The sequence below is a fragment of the Netta rufina genome, assembly GCF_964035555.1.
Source record: "Netta rufina genome assembly, chromosome: 2".
NCBI lineage: Eukaryota > Metazoa > Chordata > Aves > Anseriformes > Anatidae > Netta > Netta rufina.
In genome coordinates, this window is record NC_140124.1 from 109,355,359 (window position 1) to 109,381,641 (window position 26,283).

Consider the following 26,283-nt stretch of genomic DNA (forward strand, 5'->3'; position numbering starts at 1 on the left):
ATATTTTTTCAAAATCAAAAAACGTACACATCTCATCATTCTCAGTTCACTCCGTTCCTTTTCTCCTTCTTGCCTGGACTGTTTCCTTCCAAAGAAGTAAACATTCCTTTCACTTGCCTTTGGCTTGCTTTCACAGAAGCACAGGCTAAGATTTGGGTTTTTATTTTGTTGTTGTTGTTTTCTACTTTAATGTATAAGATTATACATTTCTCAAGAACTTATATATTTGCAAATTAGCTGAGAAAAAAAAATCGGGTCTTACAAATTCAACGCTAATTAAAGCACATACAGTTGGTAGCAAAATCTGATTTCTGTATTTGTCCTTCTGAATAAGAAAAACATTTGGTTCAGTTTAAGCCTTTCTCCATAAGCCTCAATTCCCTGATTCCTCAGCAATGAGCCTGAAACGCCTGGTTAACACCTGAGGCCTCTGCCTGCAGATGTGGGAGTCACAGGAGTCCATGGCTGCTCCCCTACATGCTGCTCTGAAGCCAGAGACCCTAAAATTCCCTGGCTCCATTCAGAATATTTTGCAAATACTTAGTTTTCCATGATTTCATAAGGTCCCTAGCAAAGGATTAAAGATGTTCTTTTTAGCAAATTCAGCAAGGGGTATATGTTTCAGGAAGATTATTATTATTGCAGGCATTATTATTGCTATTATTATTGTTACTGTAGCAACACGTCTACTAGTTTGTTAGGGGGTGGTCTAACAAATTTCCCATGATACCTAAAAATGGCAGGTTGTTACAAGGCAGGCATGTACAGAACAGATTTAGTAGGTTAATGCTTCTGATGGGTTTGTCAACTTTTGTGTTTCTGTGTTTGCAGTAGAGTTTTCATCTCTTTAATGTGGTGATTGCATTGGCATTAGGAAGATGGTAGATTGGTGCTACATGGATGGGTAGTATGTTCCTTATACTCCTGGCTAACCACTTACCTTGTCTGTGACAAGTGCTCTGGATGCCATTTGGCATAGCTTTTCCTCACTTGGAATGAGCAAATTTAATTATTCTATTTTCAGTGACTGTCAAGACAGTGTAAATTTGCTTGTTTCTTTATTAGGAGGGAAAACCAGAACTGCATTTATCAGCCATGCTAATCCTGCACTACCTTTGTGCAGGAAGTTATAGTAATGTATGGAAGAATAAATTTTCCTCTCTAAATACAGAGAAGAACACTAAGCAGGGAAAAATCACAGGAACTGTGATGGTATTAGGTGGAAACACCCCATTTATCAGGGCTGTTGCTCCTTACATTGCACAGCCATTGCACATTGGCTCAACTGTGAAAAATGTTCTGATCACATCAGGAATTCACTCTTAGTCTGCTTTTTATCCAGGAAATTGGATGCTGGTGAAATTGAATGAGCCGGGACATGGGGAGAGCTCAGGAGCTGGAGACAGTGCAGGGCATGGAGAAGAGAGGAGAGGGGAAAGAAAGGGGGAAGTGAATGAGAAAACTGTAAGGTGGTAGCTGAAATGGGTCACAGTCCTTTCTTTTAGCCCAGAAATCTAGCTTTATGGAGAAAAACACATCTTTGGAAAATATAAGATTCAGGAAAAGGATATAGAGACTGAGGTTGGTTGGGGGAGGTTGGTTAGGTTGAAGATGGAAACAGGGTTTTTTTTGACTCTACTATCAAGACCACAATATTTCTGAAGAAAAAGCCATACCTTAGGTGGCTTTAGAAGAACAGTAAGGTGAAAAATAAGTCCTACCCCTGTCAGCCCCTTGCCTTTGGAGGTGATATAACACTGTGTTCTCGATTCAGATGAGAGGAGTAAGGCAGCACCATTCCAGAGGAACACTGTGCCTGGATATATTCTCACTCCTGTAATTGAACATGTAGCCTTAGGAGATGAGGTATGAATTTACAGTCAGTGGATTTGTGACCTCAAGCTGTGTTCATTGCAGTGCCTGCGTTCTTCTCCACTCAGGTACTTCAGCCATGCAGTCTTGATATTTTCATGGAAAAGGTCAGTCAGAAGTGGCAATTCACATTCACAGCCATAATTAAATAAACCAGTAGAGCATGCCTCCATAAATGTGCTGTTTTCTGCACCCGCATTCCTCTATGAGGTCCTACTGTGTTCTTCCTCATGACCCTCTCTGTCTTTGGGACCCAAATTCAGTTGCTTGGTCATGTTCCACTCAGGAGCCTGTTTCACTGTCAAGCACCCAGCACCGGTAGGAACAACTTCACCTCATTTTTTACACACATAAGTCTTCCAAATAATGTCCTCAGACACACTTTTTAGTTGGAAAGAGGCAATTCCTGTACTAGAGGATGCTTCTTAATGAAGGCAAAAGAAGCCTTGCCACTAGGTCCAGTGAAGGCTGGATAAAGGCCTGCATTTCAGCTTGAGACATTTGATTAACTTTTTTCAGTCCTGTTCATGTCAGTTGTTCATCACAAAATTCCAGTTGGAACATGTAACAACATGTAAATTTGTAGATAAAGATATATCTGCAATTTAGTGCTAACTAATTACAGTCTTTATAACTTTTTCAAACTTTTGCTTTTCTGCGTGAAGTTGGATATACTTGATCATAGCCTGCAGGCAATTATTTTTTTCCTCCTGAAAGCCTCATCAAAAGCAGCTCTGTATTTTCCATAACGGAAAAAGAGAAATACATTTTTATGACATCAAGTATCGTTGAAAGTCTATTTTGTTCTGCTCCAGCAGGTAGTGGAGAAGAGAAAAAAGCTTGATGAATGAGAAGGGCATCCAGCATGCTTCTTCCTGCCTAGTGAAAATTGGTTTAGATTCATATGTGTTGCAGGAGTTTAAAAGCACTTTACAGAGACACATGGGATTTTATAATACGCTTGAATGAACGACCTGCCGCGACGGCATTAGAAGTGCACATGTGCACATGCACACGCTCGTAGAAACTTTCACAGAACAGATGGGCTCCAAGTATTCCCATTTGACTTGTGCAGGCACATAAAAAAGTTTAATTTCTGTAGATAGCTGGAATAGTGTGTGTGGCAGCATCAGTGAATACAGAGCTGTTGCCTCGTCACCTATGACTGGAGTGTTCATTTGGAGAAGGCAAGCTTTTCTTTGGACTGTAAAACAGTGATCTGACCTATCACTCCTCAGCATTGTCCTCAAAATGATGATAAAATTTGCAGAAGAAGTTAGTAAAACCAACAGTGGGAGCTTCCTGCAGAGAATGTGTTTTGCACCTGTGCCCTGGCTGACTTCACCACAAACTGACAAGCCACATTTGCAGCCCCAACTGAGATCGTGTTGCCCTCTTAAAGAAATGTATCTTAACATCCAGAAATCACAGAGTTGTTATTTTTTTCTACCTACCAGTTAATGTAACATCATTACTACAGTTCCTACACCTAAATGTTGTGTTATAAAAATATAGAATATTAGGGAAAATAGATACTTAGAGTCAGTTACCTTGTTTCCTTCTTTCAGTCTAATGTAATTTGAATTAAGGCTAAAAACTATGTACATTAATCATCAAATTATACCACGTTAATTAAGAGCTAAGTTTAATAAGGAAGCTTGCTTAGTTAAGAACAGAGGGCCCAGATGTAGACAGAAATGGCATTACTTTGCCATCTGGCTAAATGCTGTAACTCTGAAGGACACATCCCTTCTGTGATTTTGCTAAGGCTTTGTTCAATCTAGTTTTAATTAACTCATTGGATGGAATATCCTCAGATTGTCTTAGGAGACTATTGAACAAGCCAAAGATCTGGCTTCGATCTCCCTATAGCTCTGGCTGTATATCTTTTTGCGAGTCAATCTAAAACTCTCTTGTTTGGGCTACAGCTTGAGAAGGGCTTTTTGCTGTGATGTATTGTGGCTGTCTTCCTGTCATTGAACAGGTCTTTAATTCACACATGATTTTTATCTTCTTTTAACTGTGATATTTTTTCTATAATTTTCTGAAAAGCTTAATTAGATTTTTGGGGTTAGATCCAGAGGCATGCACTGAGTGATCTCCTGCTTGATTTTCATTAACCGAGGGCAGACACATCTCTCTTGTTCCAGACAGTTATTTAAAAATAAAATCACTTACTGTTTTTTGTTCTGGTTTGAGTTAAGCTCTAGATGTGTCTTTAAATCTAATAGTCTATGGGATGTTGGACTCTTTGGTAGTGTGATATCTTTACCACATTGCTATGGCTGGACCTTAAACTACTGCAAATCTATGATTGTTCTTAAACTCTACCACACTAGTTCTTTAGTTCTGCTCATAATATTTGCATAACATACAGTTCAGATATTCAGCAGTCTTTGTTCACTCTGTGTTGTGGTTGGGCTTTTTGTATCCTTTCAATTAAGATATTTGGTGTTTAATCACAGTAGGACATTGTTTAGTAATGGTATATAATTAAATGGTGATGGTTGTTGAAGTGTATAATTAGGATTTTTGACAATTCATTGTGAATCTCTGGTCTGCTGTGAAGAGGAACAAAGCCAGAGAGAAATGCTGGCTGGGTTATATAAATAAGTGGGAGATGATGGTCAGGCTGAAAATGAGGGTTCTCCCCTCCTGTAATGAAAGGCTTTGTGTACATTACATAGAATAAAGTATTTCTTAGGCTGAAAGCTTTCCAGAGATAACAGTGTTGGCCCTCTGAGACTCTTTATTATGTCAGATGTGGGATTATGGATTTACGGGAAGTGGCTGCTACCTCTAACAGACTTGGTCTCATGGAGGAGACTTTGTCTCTCCTGCCTGCAGAATTTCAGGCTGCAACCTGCACATCATCACAGCTGGGGGCTTTCCAAGTCCTCCAAGAGAAGAAAACCCCTCTCCACTGAAATACCCCAGGCTTTTTGGGCAAGCTGCCCTCTCATGTCTGCCTCCAGTTTCAGGGGACAAGGGACATGGATGGTGAGCTCTGCTGGCCCCAGCCCAAGCATTGTGCCCACAGTGGTGACGATGGCTCTTTGAGGGCAAGATTATGAAAAAGCCCTGTCAATGGTGGATTCTTTTATTGTCTTCTGGCCTTCAGCCTTATGGAAAGACTTCTTTTCTTTTCTTTTTTTTTTTTTTTTTTTTTTAAGAGTCTGAGAACATGCTGTTCTAAAATGCAATCTGAAAGCCTCTCATCACTATATAGCTGCAAGAAAGGGATATTCAGGTGAAAAAGAAAATACCCCAGTGTGAAGCTCATGATAAAATCAGAGGAACCAACATGACTGTCCCCAGGAGGAATTGCACAGTTCTTTCAAGAAATGAACCCCCGTTCACAGAGCAGGCTTTGGAGGTGTGCTTTTTTCCCTCCAGAGGTTATTCATGCAATCAGGTTGTGTGAGACCCTGTAGAAACCTGTAAGGACAGAGTGGTTTGGGTTTGGTCTGTTGATTTATTAATTTAAGAAGAAAGAGGCACTGTGTCTTGCAGTGTTTACTTGAAATATCAAGTGGCTGTTTCAGCCACGGCCTTGCTGCCATATTTCATGATTTTCCACCTGGCACAGGAAAGCTGGCACAAGTGAAGTGAGTACATACCCACTGCTTAGGTTTCAAGTTTAGCTGCTTTAAGTGCTTCCTAGTAAATAACCACAAACCTTTCCAAAATAAACAAAGCTTTCTTTTATCCCTATTTGATTAGAAAAACAGAAGCGAAACTACTGAATTCCAGAACAAATGACAGCATGTTTGTGCTTAGTATTTTTACCAATAGCACAGTAAAAATCTGAGCATGAAGTCAAGCAGGTCGTTCCCATTCACCTAGCCATAAGCCAGCATCGCACCCCCTGGGCTAGCAGGACCACTGTGATCATGAAGACTGTAGATGTGGGAGGAAGGCTGGCACCCATGGGCCCCTCAGGGTCTAGCAGAAAGGAAATTGTGGCAAGAGACTGAGCAAGGAGTGAAGCAGAGGGTAGCAGCTGGGACAATTTGGTAAACTCACTACTCTTCTATTAGGTCTAACAAACTGAGAGTCTTGGTTTTGCTGGCTGATAGCTCTCTTCAGCAAAGCCCCAGAGATGGGTTTGTAACTTAAGGACTCCTGCAGACCTGTCCTGCAATAACCACAAAGTTTGCTCATTCACCCACACGTAGCCCTAGGATGGGGTTGTCAGGAAGCATTTAGGTCACAGAGAGGGGCAGTGGCACCATGCGGTCAAGGGGCAGCTGCTCAGAGAATCCTCAGTCCATGCTGTGCTTACCAGGGCAGCAGCCTCATGCTAAACTCTCCCCATCCCATAACCTGGTGTTGCATGGCCTTACATATGGGGTTGGATCATCAGTAAGGGGGAAAAAGAGTGTTTATTTGCCTTTAGCTCAAGTTACAGCCTTTATAGTGCAAGGACATACTCCAAACTAAGGGAAGGAGATTTTTACTCAGGTAAAAAAAAAGGGAGGGGGGGAGGGGAATGGGGGAGAAGGAAAGAAAAAAAAAAAAGAAGTATGAACCAGTCTGAGCTTTTGCCATTTATAACCATTATAAAGAATGATTGCTTTCTGAGGTAAGTTAGTCATATGGAGCCATCAAATCATCCGTTTTGCTGACTGCAGCTAAACCATTCATGGAGGATCACAGGAATTGTTTCCATGAAGAGTAGGTTAATAACCTGTAAAACCACACAGAAAAGAAGACAAAAACTTCAGTTTGAGTTTTGTGGCTGGCTGGATCCAGTAATCTCAAAGCTACATGAGGTTTATTGTTGGCAAAGATGTATCTGCTTTTCATTTGAGTGTGCTAAAGTAGTATGCTGAGTTTGTGTCTGTACAAAAGCTTATTTCTAAAAAACATATACATACACAAATATGTATATATGTGAACATAAGAATGTGTAAGTATATATACTTATGTAATATATATATGTGTATGTATGTGTTCATTCACATGACAGAATTTTAAAATCCTCTCAGTCCTGTAAGACAGGTTTCCTTTCCTAATGCCTAATCATGTTTATTTGTATAAACAACAACAACAAAAACTGCTTTTGCACTTAGGTATGTGAATTTAAACACTTACAGTTTTTAAAGGGTTTTAGTTATCTAAACCTAGAGATAGATTCTTCCTGGGATCATCTACTTTTACTAGTGAGTTCAGCACCCACTGGGAGCTTGTTAAGTGCCTCTCAGTATTTGGTTCCTACCTACATGTTGCATGTACTCAATAGTTTATTCAGGCCCCTTTAAATATAGCTGTTAGATCTACTGCTCATCAGTTTTGAGAACATTATGCTGGAGAAATTTATCATCTGAAGGCTGCAAACCAGGCTTGAAGTCTTCCTTCCGAACTGCAATGGATGTTATCTCTTCACAATGAATCACACTGGGGAAAACCCCTCCTAACTAATGTACGTATTTTCGTTTCCTGTGCTGTATTTCTTCAATCATCTTATCAGCACATTTTTTGTCAGGATTGCAAAGGGAACCTTGCATCTTTGTCAAAACTAATCTGCTAGCAGAAATATTATGGGGCCACCTAAGATCCTGCAGCAAGAGCCAAGAAAAGAACACAGAGGAAAAGACTTCTAAAAGAATTATTCAGCAAGAAAATGTGTGTGCATAATCATCCTCAAGTGTTCAGAGCTGTGCTCCTGAAGCGCAATATAGTTGAGGAGTTAGGTATTTTATAAGGTATCTGCTGCATGTCAAAGAGCAAAGATATTTGGTCTGCCATTAAAAAACACAGAACAACAATGAAAAAAAATAAAAGCAAACAAACAAAAAGCTCCTCCCCCAGCAAAATCTCTGCTTATCTGGAGCCCAAAAGGCATCTGCAGATGTATACCCCCTGCGTGAGAACAAAGTCTTCAGTCACTGGAATGCAATGCTATAAAAACAAATACTACAAAGCCTGGTAACAGGGGGATGTCTCACTTGCATATTTTTTTGTGACCATCTTGGTTTGCAGAGAAGGGGGTCCCCAAAGCATGTGAGCCAGCAGGATCTCTTTGTACTGGGTCGCTGTCTGTTTGGCCAGATGTCTTCCCAACAGTGAGATAGAAAAACCAGAGATCTTATTAAAATAAGTCAGGGAAGGGAATGGAAAAAAGCATGTGTCCAGCGAAACAAGGCACATCATGTCCCATCTGATATTTATTAAACGTTGATCAAATCAGCAGTGAGAAATGCACATCGTGCGGAAGTGACCTTGGCTCCCTGGGTTTTGAAGTTAGTGACAAATGTCTGGGAGCAGACCAGCATTAAAACCATGTGTACAGGACATAGAGAGGAGTATGCTGGGCTAGAAGCAATGACAAGAAACCAAGAAGAGCAGACTGGAGCCGAGAACCCAGTTTTGGAGGTTTTATGTATGTTCTAGCAATGGAATGGGCATGCATAATCTCCCTGTACATTTACTATATGGCTTTCTGTATGAGCTGTTACACATCTCCTGGAAGAACACAACATTATGTGTGAGCCATGAAAACAAGCAGTCAAGTGGGTAAAAGTGCAATTGATTCCGGTGGAAGTTTTGTCAAATTAAAGCCCAAGAGTGGCTTGCTTCAAGACTTGGCTCTGAGCTGTTGTGATAAACCTGTAGGCTTTTATGCCAACCTGCTGGCTGTTGTGTAATCACAGTGAACATTTCAAACCACCTCCTATCTGTTCTTGCATAATGTTTTGGCTATCGTGTCTTTTCAGAGCAGCCCTTCAATAAATAAATGAGTGTCCTGAGAGTGTGGACTAAATGTTTCTCCTGAACCAGAACAATGTTATTTGGGATTGGTCCTAAAACAGGGAACAGGGAAAAACAATAGGGCAAGATGAAGCCAGGTTCCTTGCTTGGGGAGGCTATAGAGCCCTGATTACATTATAGTTCATCCCTATACTGAGAAGGTTGCACTCCTGGCTTTTACCTTTACTCATAGTCTCTTTTGTTTAACTGCACAAAAAGACATCAGAAAGAGTCTTCCAAAACTTTTCTTCAAGGTACCTCTATCTTCAGTAATTTTTAAATGTTTAGTAAGCTACAGAAGCAACTGGGATTAGCAGCAGAGGTCTATGCATTTGCAATAAAGAATACCTGTGATGGCTCTAGATGCCTTTACTGTGTCCATCTCTAGTGAAGGGAAAACAACAGAGCCTGTCAGAGCTCCCTGGCTTTTCACTGCAGCCCTGGACCTGGGGCACATTAGATGAGGGTTGGGGGGTTTGCTGACAGTCAAACACAGTTTTAAGCTGACAGGCAGAAAGCACCAGCAGGCACTGCTATACGCTGTTCCAGCCCCGGTTAGTTAATGGAATTGCTCTAGCCTGTGCTATCGCTTTAGTACACGGTGTTTATGTTATTAATACCAACAGCGCCAGATTGCTAAGGGATGGAAAGATCTGGCTTTTGTTGGGGTGCTGTTCCTCCGTCTGTTTGAAATACACTGAAAGTAAAAGTTCCAAAAAGCCAAAGTGCTCTTTTATTGAACCAGCGATAGAGAGGACTGAGACGAGTGAAACGAGATCTTTATGGTGCACTGGAGCATGCACGATACTAGGTGTAGGACTGCGATATATCCAATGACATCAGCACTGCTTCAGCTCCTTACACTACCCAGGAAGTTGGAGTACAGTGACAGAAAGCAGGTCAAGTCATAAAATGAGTAATCTTAATATGAGACTGCCATCAAGTGAAACTTTTCTACGTGTAGTCGCTGTCAAACGTTTTGTTTTGATTTCTGCCTCTCTCTGGGCTTTGTACCTCTGCAGTCTATCAGTCTTCCCGGTTATGGATTTGATCCTGCTTCCATTAACATGGAAATAATGAGGATCAAGCTTTCTGTTATCTGTACAGCTTAGAAGGTGAGTCTGATGTGCTTTGTGCTGCAGGCTTCCAGTGTTTTTTGACATGTGGGATGTTCAAAGACTTAAAGTTTGGGAATATGAATTTTAAACCCTTCAGAGGAGGAACCTTGCATTCAGCACACAGTACACAGCCCTCAATGAGCCCATCAGTACCATCTAACAGCAAAATGGTGCTCCTTTACTTTGTTTACTGCAAAACTTTAGAAAATTGTTCTTTCCTTCTTCGGCTTTTTCAGCAAGCAGAGCTTCCCCACTTGCAAACTCCTTGAGACTATCAACTGGACAAAGAAAACCACCTCACACACCAGAACCCATAAGCAAACTTGACTATCAAATTATGGACTCCTCACTTTTCTTTTTCAGGAGTTACCAGTCTTCCAAGTCCAATCACTGATAAATGGGCTCTCCAACTGCCCATGTGGGCACCAGCTCCTCTCCTTCTCAGCCTCACAGGGAGGAGTGAAGCTTTTCCCCTCCAGTTCATCTTCTGTGGCTTTGTCTTACTTTTCCCTACCATTCCTGACAGAACCAGTTGTTCCCAACTGGCCTTATGCCGAAACCTCAAGTAACCCAAATCTATGACATCGCATTCATCACATGGCAGAAGAACGTGTCGTCACAGCTGAAAGGTTTAGGAAACATGAGATAATGTAACGTGGAAAGCAGGCTGACCTGTGAGAGAGGCATTTCTGCCTTGTCCATGGCTTGTATATGCGCAAAGGGAATTGAGAAAAATGCGTAGTCAAATAAACTGTGTGCAAATCCTCCTCCTGAGTTGCTCCAGTTTGTTCATCCCTCCTTCATGTACCGTAGGCCCAAGGAAGTCAGTAGACATTATTATTTGAGAGAAATACAGTTGACTTAACATGCTGTGTTGGTCACCAGTCCTCAGTGACCCCAGGGGAAGAGGCCTGTGCTTTTTTCTTAAGAAACACAAAATAAAAACAGCTCTGCAGAGGGGCATCAGCTGGAAAAAGTAAAATCAGCTGTGGGCCAGGCCTCAGGGGAAATGTAAGTTACTCATAAAAAGCTACAGAGCAAGTCTTGATTAGTTAAGTAATCTGGTACACAGAATTTATTAGAACTTAAAGCTTTCCTGTGGGACTCCCCTAATAGTTCACAAATAGAGTAAAATATCAAAGAGATGCATATTTTGACAGACACAGAGACCTGCGTTTATCCTGGCCTATTAATGCATGTCATAAGGAGGAATAAATCCAGCCCTTTCATTTCAGTGCATTTTGCATGTTTCAACACATTCATGTTTCTCCCAAATTTCTTGGTAACTTAATGCCTCCAAAACTCTCAACCTGTTCCTGAGGAATACATTAAGAAAAGAGGAGTAATAGCTCCATGATATACTTAAAAATATCAAAACATTCTGCAAAAAAAGCTCGAATTTAGAATAGTGAGGGTTTGTTTTCTGTCATTGGTTTGAGGCCCTTTTTCTTAATCATGTCTACAAGGGAAAATTCACCAGCATTTTTCTGCTGGTATGGATCTGCCACTAGCTTTACCAGCGTAACAGCCCTTGTTCTCTTTGGAAATAGCGCTCTCCAAAAATAAAAATAAAAGTAAAAATAAAAATATAAAATTAAAAATAAAAGTAAAAATAAAGGCATTAGTGGTAATGGTTGCAAGGCAGGGCCTGTACCCCTATCATACTTCCAAAATGCTATTTTATTTCTGTGTTTTCCTTCTGCCAGAGCATCTACTGTCTCATGTTGCTTCTGCCGGTTGACAGAATGCTGAGAAAAAGCTGCTGTGGTGTGATGTCTGACAGAGGATATGCTAATAAACATCTGACTTCCAAAGCTCATCACAGTCTTGTTAGCAGAGTTGAAAAATAGTCTGGTCTCCCAGGAAAGCTCCAGTTTTTCCAGCAAAGAACCTACTTCTTTTCCACAGCCTAAAACCCAAAGTGACTGTATCACAGAGCTGATGCTTTAACCACTGTGGAGGTTATCCTGGAAGGATAGGCAGAAAGACACCCACTTATCATCTGCTTGTATAAGTATTTTGTTTGTTAGAACACAGAGGAAAGGAAAAGGGAAGATAAAACCAGCAAAGTGTCCTTTTCCCTTGTTTTAAAATTCTTTAAATCTTCTTTTGCAGGTATTCAGGAGGGGACTCAATGTACCAAGTGTAAAAATAACTGGGCACTGAAGTTTTCCATCATCTTATTATATATTTTATGTGCCCTGTTAACAATTACAGTAGCCATTCTGGGATATAAAGGTATGTATGAATTGAGTGCAACACTTCTCTTTCAGTCAAACATCCAAGAGCATTTCCATGTACCTGATAAGCAATTTATCACATTCTCACCTTGAACATTCACCTTTGGCAATGTGGTTTGTTGTACACACATGGCAACAAACCTCAGCCTTATATTTTCATTTTCAAACAATTGTGAAGTTTTCAAATTAGATTAGAAATTTGAAAAGAAGAAAAAGGTTAGAACAAATTGATCGTCCTTCCACCATGAAGGAGTAGCTGGAAGACTCAAAGCTCTGCAGTATTTGCTATGCCTTAATTTCATTGAGCCCTTTTACATGTATCAGCACCTTTCCAGAGCAAATGTCCAGAGCCAGGAATAGTCTTATTAAGATAATTATAATATTTATCACAGCAATAAAGTGTAGGATCAATATTACTTTGAAAAATCTGGAAGAAGGATTGAAGCGAGATGCCAATTTATTGAGTTGCCTACAATTATTTTTATGAACAAAGATGCTTAGAAGCTTTTGACAGTAATTTCAAAGATTCCGACAGTTTGGCAACCCAGTAATGAAGGAAAGTTCATATTTACAAGTCCACAGTAAGGTACATTGGAAAGCACAGCTTAAACTTCCCATACCTAAAGGGGACTAGTGAATTGTAGCAACGTAGACATTCTTATGAATGAATCAATGTAAATGTTTGCTTCTTGTGCAGTCACAGCTATAATAAGTTAAATAAATTAGATGTGAAGTCCTTGAAAGAAAAAGAAAGTGAATAACATGATTTTGAGCATTATAGTAGGACACTGCAGCATGTTGTGGAGAAAACTAGGCTAGCTCTAAACTAGCTGCTTCAATACAACTCTCAGTTGTAGTTTCAAAACCCCTCCAAGAAGCTGGGTCAAATATTCATGTGATTAGCATGCAGTGTGTCCTGTGCCGCCAACAGCTGTGCTCGTAGCATAACTGACATCATCTCTGGTCCTTTGCCAGCAAAAGAAAAGGAAATTGTAGAAATAGAAAGGGATAAATACTTATTTGAGAGGATTCACTGGAGTTGTGAGTGGGAAAAAAATGAAAACTGCTTGCTTTAGGTGCAAAATTTAACAAGGGAGATGAGAGAATGTGAAGGACAAATATTCTAACAGGATATATATATTCTTTTTTTACTATAAAGCAGACAGAATGTGGTAAATTAAAATAAATTGTAAAGAAAAGCAGTATAGTTGCTCAGGTATTCTCCTGAAGAATGTGTAAGTGGTTTCTGAAAGTAAGATTCTGAGGATAAAGATTCTTCAGGATTCGAGAAATTGTTCTTGATCTGTGAGGATAAGATTGGTATACTGACTAGGGGAGGACAAACTTAGGCCTTTTGCAGGTATAAATCTGCAGAGCTCTGCTTCCAGTGAGTAAGGATGTGACCTTTCCAGGCTATAACCCAGACACTAAACGCCTGGGATTTAGTGGAATTTTCCTCAAGAGCGTTTTATTACATGGTTGTCAGTTCTGGGGCTTACTAGGAGAATCAGACCTCACTTGGCATCAGAAACAGCACATCAGGTTGCAGGGACCATTGCTCTGCATCTTGCTTTGGCAAGCATTTGCTCCTATATATGTAGGAAGCAATAGCAATAAAGAAACTGTCCAAAAAAAAATCTCTTTGGGAGTTTCTCTTCCTCATTTCAGTCGACAGCTTTCCAGCTTCTTTCTCCATGGGCCTGCAGCACAGTCTTTTCCACAAGCCTTGCTCTCATCTTGAGGCCCCTTCCTTGCTACGCTCAGTTCTGGACTTGCTTCTTGCTCTGACTAGTTATTTGTGCCTGACCAGGGACTAGTCTTTCTGTTACAGCCACATTTATTCAGGGTAAGGACAAAATAATTTCCTTGCCCATAGAAATGGGAAAAAGAGTATAGGAACATGGATAATGCACATCTACACTGACCCTAAGACATCTTGGTAACTGCTCCACCTGAATTCCAAGAGAAAGGCATGCATTGAAAAAAAGTCCTTTTTGGTCCAAAGAATCCCTTCAGAACCTCCGAAGCAGCAAGCAGACGTATGTCAGGTATTAATTTCACCCTTTGTACCTTGCAGTTTAAGAGCTTTGTGGCCACAGTGCCTAAAGCGCTAATTTGCAGGGAAAACATGAGTTAGACAAAGCCCCAGCTGATGGTATGTATTCAAAGGAATTGCTGCAATATTTTTCTTAGTTGGAAAGGAATTAGGCCTTAAAGGAAGAACAAAACTCAAAATAAAATTTTATAAAGGTCTTGAACTCTCCCCTCTGCATCAGAGTTTGGCTTGTCTCTTTTATTGCAGTATTACACTGAGAGAAGGAATTCTGCTGGCATCAGGGATTCTTGCAGTCTCTTAGCTAAGTTTCCATTAAATTTGCCTCCCACACTTATGTTTATAAAGCCCCAAACTACTTTTAAAACTTTCATTTCCTACATAGTATTTAGATATCCTTTGTGATTTAAAATGTTAAAACTACTAATCAGTGGATTAAATATGGCAGACAAAAAATAACTCAATGGGAGGCAAAGTCAACATAGAACAAACCTCCAAATTGGTGGTAAAAATTACATAGTAGGTTGGAGAAACCTGAAACCAAAACATGAATTAAATACCCAGGTCATGAAGGAATAAAAAAAAAAAAAAAATGAGTTTACTATTCGTTTGGTTTGGAAGAAATATTAAATTATTGTTTTAAAACATTAATAAATGAATCTGTAATTTTTTAACATACTTTCTTAAATTAAATGTGAAAATACAAAGCTATAATTTTTCTGGCATCAGGCAGTGTCAGGTTAAGGTGAATGGTTTTTCTGTGACTCACTCCATTAAGGGAAGCTACCATGCTCTCAGTTTGAATGTCTGGTAGCTTTCAGTCGCTGGTCAGCTTGGTAGTTGGAGGTAATGCCAGGCGGGAAAGGCATTCCCAATAATAGGATGCCCGTCCATGCTACTGCTTTTGAATGCAAGAACACCAAAAGCAGCTTTGACCATGGGCCTGTACTCATTCTCCCCACAGGGCAGTAGCAGGAAGGGCTGCAAGAAGGTAAATAAGCCACAGCTTATGCTTGGGGAGAGAGTGTGGGCAGGAGACAGGTCAAGACCCCCAGGACCACAATTTGCTTGACAGTGGAAGCTAAGATCCTGCCCCTGTGCAAAGCAAATACATACAGACTTGCCCTCTGAGGGGAAACAATTAAAATAAATGAAATGGTTTGCCTGATAAAAGCTAATTCTGTACTCGATATCAGTTAATCTGGGTAAGACATCAACAGCCTCATGTCATATAGACAAAAATCACCACCTTGTGAGCAGCCTTCTCTTTGCAGCCTCTCTAAATTAACATCTTCCTGCTAAGCATCATGTCAGCCCCTCCTGCTGCCTGGTTGCCAGATACACAGCAGAATTAAAAGTCCCTACCTTCTGCAAGGTGCTGGGGACTGAAAAACCCTTTTACAGTGATCCTTTGTGGTCTTAGACAAAGTCCAGGCACGGTCTTCCACACATGCTACAGCCAGTTGTCAACAATACCAGTAAGGCGTCTGATTGAATTGCTGCTTCAACAAAATTTGGGGCTGTTTTACACAAAGAACATTCATGCTACAGAACACCTTCAGTCTTTTTAGTGTGGGCTTTTTTTCTTTTTTTTTTTTTTTTTGGCAATGCAAGTACCATATGCTGTTGTATCTGCAATTCCATCCACTCTCACCACCTGCCAGTGCAGGCTACTACATATTGATAGGATTTCTACTACTCTCATTTACTTTGGGCTCTTCAGGGGAATACGTTAATGTAAGTTTCCAGTGTTAGATTTCATTCAGCCATGACAACATTCTTGTTGTTATAGGACGGCATAAAGCCTCTGGTTTACAAACTTTAGATCTGAAATACAGGCTGTCACTCACTTGAACTGCAAAAGGAAGTAACTATATTTTCCTGTCATTGCTGTTACATATATTCATTTGCCATCTCCAAGCGTACTGCATAACTGGAGCAAACAGGTGAGTATTACACTGAATTTAATTAACATAGGCAGTCTGACATCGGTAGTCAAGGCAAAGATTCAGCAAAAACATTTGGAGTGGCACTGCTTTTTAAATCCAGATGCTTTCACTGGGTTCTTTGTAAGTGCCCAGAGTGAGCCATGTCCTTCACAGTGACTATCCATAAACAAAGCAGAACATCACAGACTGAACAAGGAGTTGCCTAGAGCTGGCCAGAAAGAAACACTAAGTATGGTCCACGCACTCATCATACATCTATATGATGCACAGGTGCATATGTGCATCAGTGGAGCAGGAGAAGCAACTGAAGGACCTCTGCTGATCTGAGCTCCAGCCTGTAAGACAGTCAGGTAGAACAAAGAGAGGACCAGCTCTGGCTTCATTTAGGAAAAATGGCACAGAGTAATTTGAAAAGTACCTTTAACAGGCAGAAGAACAGGTGAAACTTTAGTGCTATACTAGGAGGAAAAATTCTTTCTAAAGCAGATGGTATTGAGCAATCATCCCCCTGAAAAAGCAAACCATTATTGTAGCCTGGTGGTTAGCAGGACAGCTGCCATCACCTCAAAGACTGAAATCTTCACCTTGACTGTATGTTAGTGCACACATAGAGCTGCTCTTTTACCGGGTGTTGTTAGCAGTATAGAAAGGAGAAGGAAGGTAATTCACTGTAGGATATTTGGTCACTGAAAATCTTGAGACTTTTTCTCAATCACAACTCCAATTACCTCAGTAGAGTTACACCAGAGATAATCTTGGTCTGCTGTTTGTCCTGTTGGTTTGGGGAAGCATTAGAAGCCTGCTGTGTATCTGTGGTACCCATAGTCAGAAAAACAAGGGCAAAAGTTAATGAAGAAGGAGCCTATTGAAATGATCCTATTTCATGGCTGCAGATTACCTCACAAACAGAAAGAGTTAGTGGAATCCCCCACCCCACACAGGCCTACAGAATTGGTTTTGCTAAATAAAAATGTGGGAGACACCTTCCTTCTGTCTGAAGGGAGGGCTGGCACAATACTGCATGCAGCCTCTCCCAGGGTTGGTACAGATTCGTTCTGCTCCCAGTGTAACCAAAGCGCCAAATAATCAGGGGATGAGAAGTTTCTTCTCTGGTTGTGGTTTGAATGCAAAAGCATGTTAGCATAGGATTGGTGTGGAAGCTGAAGGGAGCTCCTAGCCTTACAAACACTTCACTACATACTTTTCATCACTAGAAGCCACTCCGTTTTTATTTGTTGTATTTGCTCTTTATTTGTTTTTCTTTTCCCATTTCTATATCAATTCCATCAAATCATCAGATTGTCTCAGTGACAAGAAAATGACTCAGACATTACAAAATAAAGAGCTCATCGGCGGAAGCCATAAATCTGCACTTGCTGACTGGCCACCATTTCAATCTTAATGAGTCAGAATGGTTTCAAGACCATTTTGAGTGATCCGTACCATTATCAAGATGTTTAAAAGTTTGTCCCAGCAGTATTTAATAATTATGTCTTCCAACTGCTATCTCAGACCAGAGTTTGCTAGCCAGGAGGCAATTCTTAATGATTAAAAGGCTCAGGAAAGAAAAAAAAAAAAAGTCTCTTCATAGAGAGATGGCTCATAACAAAATAAAAGGAAGCCTTTTCGCATGTCTAAGCCTTTAGCAACCAGTCTATGTTTACCACACAACACTGTGCTTGTAAACATGGAAATACCGTAAAAAGACTTGGTTCATGAGAAAAACTCATGAAGAGGGATTTTCTCATTCATAAGGAAGATTGCTCCTCAGCAAACAAATGCGTGGTGACTGTCGTCAGAGTGAAGAACTGGAGGACTGCTGGGTTCCACCAGCAGACAGGAGTTCATCTTTCAGCATTTCACAGAACAGCAGAAGTGTAGTGGCAAGCAAATCAATTTTGAGGCTTTTATTGTGTTTGATGTTAGCGGTGTTCTTCTGGTTTGCTTTATAGTTTACTAGACTTTTTCATAATTGTACTTCTTTCCTTAACATACTGTTCTCTTTTCCCTAGTTGTAGAAAAAATGGACAATGTGACAGGTGGCCTGGAAACATCCCACAGAAGATATACAGAAAAGCTCACAGAGGTGGAGAGTGGTCTGAAGAAATTAGGTAATCTACATGCTATCAAAGCCCCTTTGTATTCTGTCTTTGAGGTGGTCTGCTGGAAGATTGTGGCCAGAAATTTGTCAGAAAAAAACTCTGGCTATGACAAGATACAGCACTTCTATTCCAATTTCTCAAGTACTTGGGAAAACACTTAATAAAATTAAGACCACCTCTACCCAGGACATCGTTTTAAGAATACTTTAATATTTACAATTCCCACTGAAATCACTCTGAAATCATCTATACTTAAATACACACTTAAAAGTTGTCCTCAGGAGAGAGTCTTCTCTGAGTTAGAAATGCAAAATCTAGCAGAAGCTGTTCCACGAAACAAGACATTCTGCATAAAATGAGTATGTTACCTAATTATCTTGATGCTGTTTTAGCCCTTAAGATTCAAAACTCATGGCCATTGTAAGGGGTGCACAAATAGTCAGCTATTCAAAAATCTTATGTCTGAGGCAAGTTGATAACTTCCATAAAGTGTGTCTTAATCATCTCAGGGAATTCAAAACACAAAGTTGTTATGAGTTCATGTCTCTCAAATGTTACTACAGTTCTCAAATTTCAGGAAGATGGAAAAAGATCATGAGTAAGGATTCTACTCAATATATTTACATTTCTACCTTTCTTATTTGTCTGGAAAAGCAGCAGAGCTGTTTATTAACAACTTATAGGTACATAGAGTTTATAAAATTAGTTTTTATATAAATATTGATATGCACACACGTGTGTGCTTATGGAAATAAATTTTGTTTAGCTTCATAAACCATATATTGAGATATGTAGCTCTTCTAAAATTGACTAACTTGCAGCTTGATTATAATTTTTACATCTTTTTTTCTCAAAAAATAAAATAAAAAAAAAGCCTGTATTCTGAAGTGCTGTATTCACACTGCATTTACTTCAAAGACACGGGATAATTCAGTGGCATGTAGTTTTGCTGATACATAGAAGTAAACGTTACACCTTAAAGCACATGCAACCTTTTGTGTTTTTTCTTCTGATTAAATTAATCTCAACTTGGAGCACCTTTGATTCAGTTCATCCCAGACATTTTTACACACTGCTGGATGGATGGCCAGTGAGATGTTCAGGACAGTCAGTTCCCAAATAAGTGGACTTGCTATTGAGGAAATTAAAAAAGTTACAGGGCAGTTTTGTGGGTGGCATAAAGGTAAGAGAACTGTAGTAGGGTTAAAGGGATACCAGCATGTGGTAAATGAAAGACAGGCCTTCAGGGATTAGCTGTATGTGGACCTGGCAGTTGTCAGATCTGTGTGAGGAACACAATACAATTTGAGCTGCAACTGAGAGGTAAACATAGAGTCAGAGCTGAGAAGATCCTGGAGCGAGACAAACGGCAGGGAGAGGAACTGTGCTTGGGAACATGTCCATCCATGAAAGGCTCCATAAACACTTCAGACTGAAGTCTCTCTCACAAGTCACCATTTGCTGTTAGCCATCAGGACTCTCACAAGCACAGAAGAAAGCTCCATACAGAGCCATATTCATAGTTTATGAAAACCATCCTACCCTCTCTTGGAGACATCGGAAATGACAAACTTCAGGCTGTAATTCATAAATATAGCTATACTTAGATGGGACAAAAATATATGGTCTGTGTGTAGCAGAGGGAAGTGATTGAGGTCAAGAAAGGGAATCTTCCCTCAAAGTGAGTGTTGACTGCTTATTTCTTTGGTTTCTGTGTCCTGGATGATGAGCTGTGCAGCCTCAAAAGCTTAATCACACTCAGACAAGCTCCCAGAAGAATACTGTAGAGCACTGCAAGCAAGAGCTGAGATGTTCCTCAGTGATTAGAGTTTTGCCTTCCTGAAACACAGAACATGAGGAAACAATAACAGCAAAAGAAATGTCATTAGAAGCAATAGTGGTATGTTTGAGAGAGAAAAAAAAAAAAGGAAATCTATCATATCCTGTCATGTCTGGAGTACCCTGCTGGCAAAGCTTTTGTTTCTAGCCAGACTGTTTTAAAATAGGTATTAGAACTATTTTAAAACTAAACCCAAAATTAAAAAAAAATAAAATAAAATAAAAAAATATGTACTAAATCACTATGAAGATACTTCACCTGGCAGAAAAAGGAGGAAGAAAATATGAAGTGCTCGAATTTACTTGTGAGGTTTCAGCAAAAGCCATCTGTGACTTCAAAATATAAACCTTCTGATCCCTCTTTAGTATTTTGAATTCTGTTTACCATTCAGTTTTCATTCAAAATGCAAGCACTGTTTGACTGTATATATTCATCATAGTTTCTAACGGTAGGTTTTCCCATATATGACAATAGAGTTGTCATTTTGCTCTCCTCAGCAAGACACAAGGTCTTCGTCTATTTGACTTCTACTCTGTCTAATGACAAAACTTTGTTTAGTGTTTTTTCTTGTCTGGAAAATGTATTGTAGAAGTTCTATTGACAGAACATTGGATAGCCCTACCGTACTTAAAATATATTGTAATTCTTAATACTGTGTTGTAAAAAAATCATCCTAAAGCTTTTTTTTTTTTTTTTCCCTGTACAACAGATGACCAAGCTGGACAAAAAGCCATGAATACTAACACTGAACTGTCTAGCTTCAGATCTGACATTCTGGCTCTTCGTCAGCAGCTGCATGACATTGCAGAGAAAACTACCAGAAACAAAGATACACTGGAGAAGCTGCAAGAGTCTGGAAATGTTCTAGATGATAGACAGAGCCAAATGAGAAGTGCCTTAGATAGTAACTCTTTCATGATCATCAGTGTCAATAAGACTCTTCAGGCATATACTGGCTATATCAACAATCTTCAACAAGACACAAGTGATATCCAAACAAATTTGCAAAACCAAGTGCATTCTCATAATGTGGTCATCATGAACCTCAACAACTTAAACCTGACACAAATACAGCAAAGAAATCTTATCAGTGTCCTTCAGAAGTCAATGGAAGATACGAGTTTGGCTATTCTAAGAATAAAGAATGACTTTCAAAATCTACAGCAGGTTGTCCTTCAGGCCCGGAAGGACAATGACTGGCTTAAGGAAAAAATACAAAATTTACAGACTTTGGCTGCCAACAACTCAGCATTGGCAAAAGCTAACAATGATACACTTGAAGACATGAACAATCAGCTCAGCTCTTTTAGTGGACAAATGGAAAACATCACCACAATTGCCCAAGCCAACGAACAAAATCTGAAGGATCTCCAGGAACAGCATAAAGAATATGAAAACAGAACTGCTGCCAAATTCAACCAGCTAGAAGAGAGGCTCCAGGTCTTTGAGACTGACATAGTTAGCATCATTAGTAACATCAGCTACACTGCTCACCATCTACGGACACTGACTAGCAATCTCAATGAGGTCAGGACAACTTGTACAGACACCTTAAGTAAACATTCAGATGAGCTGATTTTTATGAACAGCACACTAGCCAATATTCGTTTAGACTCTGCATCTCTGAAGATGCAACAGGATTTGATGAGGTCAAGGTTAGATGTTGAAGTTGCCAATTTGTCGGTAATCATGGAAGAAATGAAGCTGGTAGATTCCAAACACGGCCAGCTCATCAAGAACTTCACTATCCTACAAGGTATGCAGGTCCTCTAGTGATGCCCATAACAGTCTTTGATGAATTCCTATTTGCAATACAGTAGTTCTGTGGAAGTTAGTGCATGTTGGTACACAGTCCTGGGGTTTTCCATTGTCTAATACTAAATTTTGGAAATGTATATGTAGCCTGAATTTTCCTTACTAATTTTCCTATGACTTCTTTACATGCCTAGAATGGGGATGTTATGAAAGAAGGTTCTGACTTAGCAAAATTTTTTTCTGACTGACTACATGGATCTGCTTTTCATTTAGTTTCTAAAATAAGCTAGTGAAGGTGTGGAACCTCAAAAAACCAATCCCTGCTAAGGAGGAAATGGCTTAAAAATATATATTGGACTATTCCCAGAAAGGTCCACCCTTACTGAAAAACAAGTTGCTATTTTACTTTAAGCCAGTTGTTAGTCTGCCAGAAAACATCCTACTTTGCTTAGTTTTTAATCCTGGGATACTTTATTTTCTTCAGAAAGAAATAGCATCAAGTTTAGGAGGTTTCTCCCAGCTAAATGAAAAGATTGCTCATATTGCCAACCTGATGGGAACCAGCCAGGCTTAAAATTCTAATCATAAACAAAAATTTGTTGTTCCAAATAGACTACGCCTGAATTAGAGCCAAGATTGCAAGTCAGTAACCTTAAGCTTTTTCATTTAAACCAGGTCTAAATGACTCTAGTTGAAGAATTTCAAATCTTTTTAAATGATGTTGAAAATATATATATATATGCAAAGTATTTGCTCATCCATGAATAGAATCCAGAATTATTGTTTATAAATGAAAAACTGCCACAATATTACTATTTCCTACCATGTGCATTGTTCTGTTTCCTGTTATAACCTAACAACTAATGAATTGTACTGGCCTTTCCCATAGTTGTCCTATTGCACACTTTCCACCTTTTGTGTCTCTTTTTGACAACCCGTTATTGACAGAGTAAGAAAGAAGGCATTACAGGAGTGATATTGTAGTCCTGTAGTCTAAGAGAAGAACAAGGAAAAAGGAGTGTAGAGGAATGGGAGCATCAACACGCAGTACTGCATGAATAACCAGCACAGAGCATGTGTTGTAGGGATTGGTACCTCAGCTGGTCACCTGGGGCATCATTGCACTGTCCAGTTCACAGGACAAGGTGCATCAGATGATTTTCCTCTGAATCTTGTATTTCATGTAGGCTTAGGAAAGAGAAATTGCGTATAATGCCTGAGAAGCAGACGTATGTTTACAACTACTGTTCAAAGTAGATGTTAGCATAGTTTTCACAGTGCTGCATGTCCAGTGTTGCTGGTCTGAGGTATTATATCAAACAAGGCCCCCGAATGGTGTTTTTGTTTTGTTGTCTGTTTGTATCCCCACTTTGACTGCTTACATTATTTCAGGCCCTCCTGGTCCAAGGGGACCTAAAGGTGACAGAGGCCCACAAGGTCCTCTTGGCCCTGCTGGCCTAAAAGGACAAAAAGGAGAAAAAGGAGAGCCTGGACCACCAGGACCTGCAGGTGAAAAGGGTCCACCTGGGCCAATTGGGCCACCAGGAGAAAAAGGAGGGAAAGGTTCAAGAGGATCACCGGGCTCCAAAGGCCAGAGAGGTTCTCCTGGCAAGACGGGTCTGCCTGGACCAAGCGGGGACCCAGGACCACCAGGACCACAAGGCAAAGATGGTCCACCTGGGCCACAAGGCCCACCAGGATTTCAAGGCCTCCAAGGAACTGTGGGAGAGCCAGGAGTACCAGGACCTCGAGGACTACCTGGGCTACCTGGAGTCCCTGGGCTGCCTGGTCCAAAGGGCCCACCTGGCCCACCAGGGCCACCAGGTCCTGGGATGCCAATGGCACTACAGAGTGAACCTACATCGGTGCCTGAGGCTAATGGTAAGCTATCGAAACACTGCATGCATATTTTACTGAGATCCGAATATATCTAGCAGAGGGTGGACACCAGAGTTAGTGGTTCAAATAACCTCTGCTACATTAGACTTAAACTTTGAGATTCATCATAAGGAGCCCTGTCAAATGAAGCTATGCTTGTTGATCTTCATAGGCGTGACCTGGATCTGATTTAAGTTAATATTTACAGCTAAAGAAAAATCAGTTGTATGAGTAATAAATAATTGCCTTGGCCACACAGTTTAACCTTGATTTCACAGTGTCAGGACCTTGGTAAATAAATTCTCAAATGATATCTAAGTATTTTATATGGCAGCACATTGTAGATGGGTGTGGGATCCTCCATTTATTATCAGCCAAATGCAGAAAATTACCACTGGCTCATTGATTTCAGTAACTGGTTTAACGCAGAAAAATTCACATCATAGGTTGTTCTCCTCATTGGAAGAACTATACAGAAAAGTGCTACTACATTTCAAATGAAAGAGAAATCTTCGAAGAGGCAAAGTTATTCTGTGAAGAGAGGGCATCACACTTGGTTATTATAAACAACAAAGAAGAACAGGTAACTAGTTTGTTTTTTTTGTTTCTCAAGGAGAGTCTGAGATTTAACAGGTGGAAGCCACAGGGCAAGTGGGAAGCTGAAAGCATCATGAATTCATATAGTGAAGGAGACGCGGTGGTTGACTCCAGTTAGCATTTTATCCACCTTCTGCCTGCTCAGCAGTTATTCCGTGTGCAAGACAGCATGAGCAGAGCAACTCACCCTGATGGTTGTGGGCACAGAGCACACAGAAAGGCTGGCGAGCATTGGAGTTTTGCACCTTTGGAGATGCAGTCCAGTTTGGCTTGCATATTATCCAAAATTGGGGGCAAGGTCTGCAGTGTTGAAAATAATTCATTTTTAAATTTCCTTTAAATATATGCAGCCTAAGACTTCTGTGACATGAGTGTTTTTAACTTAACTATATAAATCTAGCTGTACTTTTAGTACTGTTCAACATAATTATTCAGTGGCTATGTGGCAGTGGGAATGTCAAGAGACAATTGCTTACTGTCTGGGTTTTTTGGTGGTTTTGTTTGTTTTGTTTTTTCAATTTATAGCCATAAGAAGTTGGCTGTGACTTTATGTCAATCTAATTTTGATGACTAGCCCTCTCTACCACACCTGCAGGTAGCAGTATGGATTCTAGGCAGGGGGTCACAAGGCAAACTCCTAAAACCTATCTTCAGCTTATAAAAATTCCTCTGGCCATTCCTTCTCTGACAGCAAAGATGCTCATGAAGCCAGAGTATCTTATTAGCTCCAAAGACTATTGTGTTTACATGTTATGGACTAAGATCTTCCTTCCACAGCAATGGATAAAAAGGCAGATTGCAGGGAAAGGCAGCTTCTGGATTGGACTTACAGATTCAGAGAAGGAAAATGAATGGAGATGGGTGGATGGATCCTTACCAGATTACACGTACGTAAATAAAAACAATAGTGTTTATTTTCTGCAGATGCTACCACTCTTGCTGACACTTCTGAAAACAGCATTTAGAAATTATTCAATGGATCCAGAGTTTTGTAGATGCCAATGAAATAATTCTTCACTGAGGGTGCTGTTGAACTGTTTTTTTTCTCTCTGCCTTCTTCATGCACACAGCTTTATTTCCTTGCCAGGAGGAAAACTGAACACTGAATGAAAGAATCACATAACTACACACACAGTGTTTCTTGCCAAAACATTTGCTCCTGACTTTTATTACAAAGTTGAGATGGAAAGCACAGACTTTTTTCTGTCTTGGTTTGATTTTTCCTTATTTGCATTACAACTGGCTATAAATAGAGTGTTCGTTCTGATAAAAAATGACCAGCTTTCAGATAAAGCCCAAATCCAAGTGGAAAGCATTAAACATAAGGAAAATGCATGAAATTAGGGTGTCTAAGCTTTGGCCAGCTGAGGACTGAATTGGCAGCTCTCCAGGAATCCTAGGGCTACACCTAATTTGTCCTAAATGGAACAGATTGCAACCACCCAAATTTTTAATACCGAGGAGCGGACTGAAGAGTTTACAGATCTGAGCATGCTGTGCAGCAGAAAAACAGGCTCAGTCAGTCAGATGTTACGAAATGATTAGCTGTGATTTCATTGGTGTTCATTTTGATGAGAAACATGGAAAAAGTCAGATGCATTTCAAATGAGACATAATATTTTTCCCTTTTTCTCCCTCCCTGTTTTCATTTTTCTTCCTCTTTATGGCAGCACTGTGCCCAATTTCCACTTCAGCCACTGCTTTCAACAGATTTCCACCACCCCATGGTTTTAGGTGCCCTGTAATAAACTCAGAGCTGTCAGTTACTGATTTTCAAAGTATTTCATTATTTCTGGAAAGCCATGTGTCCTCCCAGGTGCCTGGTAAGACGCTGTGTGTCAGGCAGGCGTGTTTTCTAGCTGAGCATGGACCATATCAGCCAGCAATCACAAGCTCCAGTCAATAACCTGTTCCTTCAGGAAAATGGAGTTTTTAAGTCCCAAGGCTGGAAGTGTTTCTCACTTGTCAAACAAAAACAGGATGAGGAAACACTTGCTGTAAGCTCTTTACATGCTGAGTTAAGTTTCACCATCAAGGCTAATAATCTCAAAAGACATGTGGATACATATTTTGTACATTCCTTATAGGCTCAAAAGTTCACTTCCTGTTGAAACACCAATCCGTAA

General features: G+C 40.1%; 1 protein-coding gene across 1 annotated transcript in view; it reads left to right on the plus strand.

Moving 5' to 3' along the window:
* COLEC12 (collectin subfamily member 12) overlaps positions 1–26,283 on the plus strand; it is a 95,674-nt gene that overhangs the window by 64,110 nt on the left and 5,281 nt on the right. Inside the window, exons 3-8 of the mRNA XM_084306675.1 lie at positions 11,859–11,981; positions 17,998–18,096; positions 20,637–21,683; positions 23,075–23,563; positions 24,007–24,143; positions 24,935–25,044. Coding sequence (XP_084162801.1) covers positions 11,859–11,981; positions 17,998–18,096; positions 20,637–21,683; positions 23,075–23,563; positions 24,007–24,143; positions 24,935–25,044 — 2,005 coding nt within the window. The remainder of the gene's footprint in view (positions 1–11,858; positions 11,982–17,997; positions 18,097–20,636; positions 21,684–23,074; positions 23,564–24,006; positions 24,144–24,934; positions 25,045–26,283) is intronic.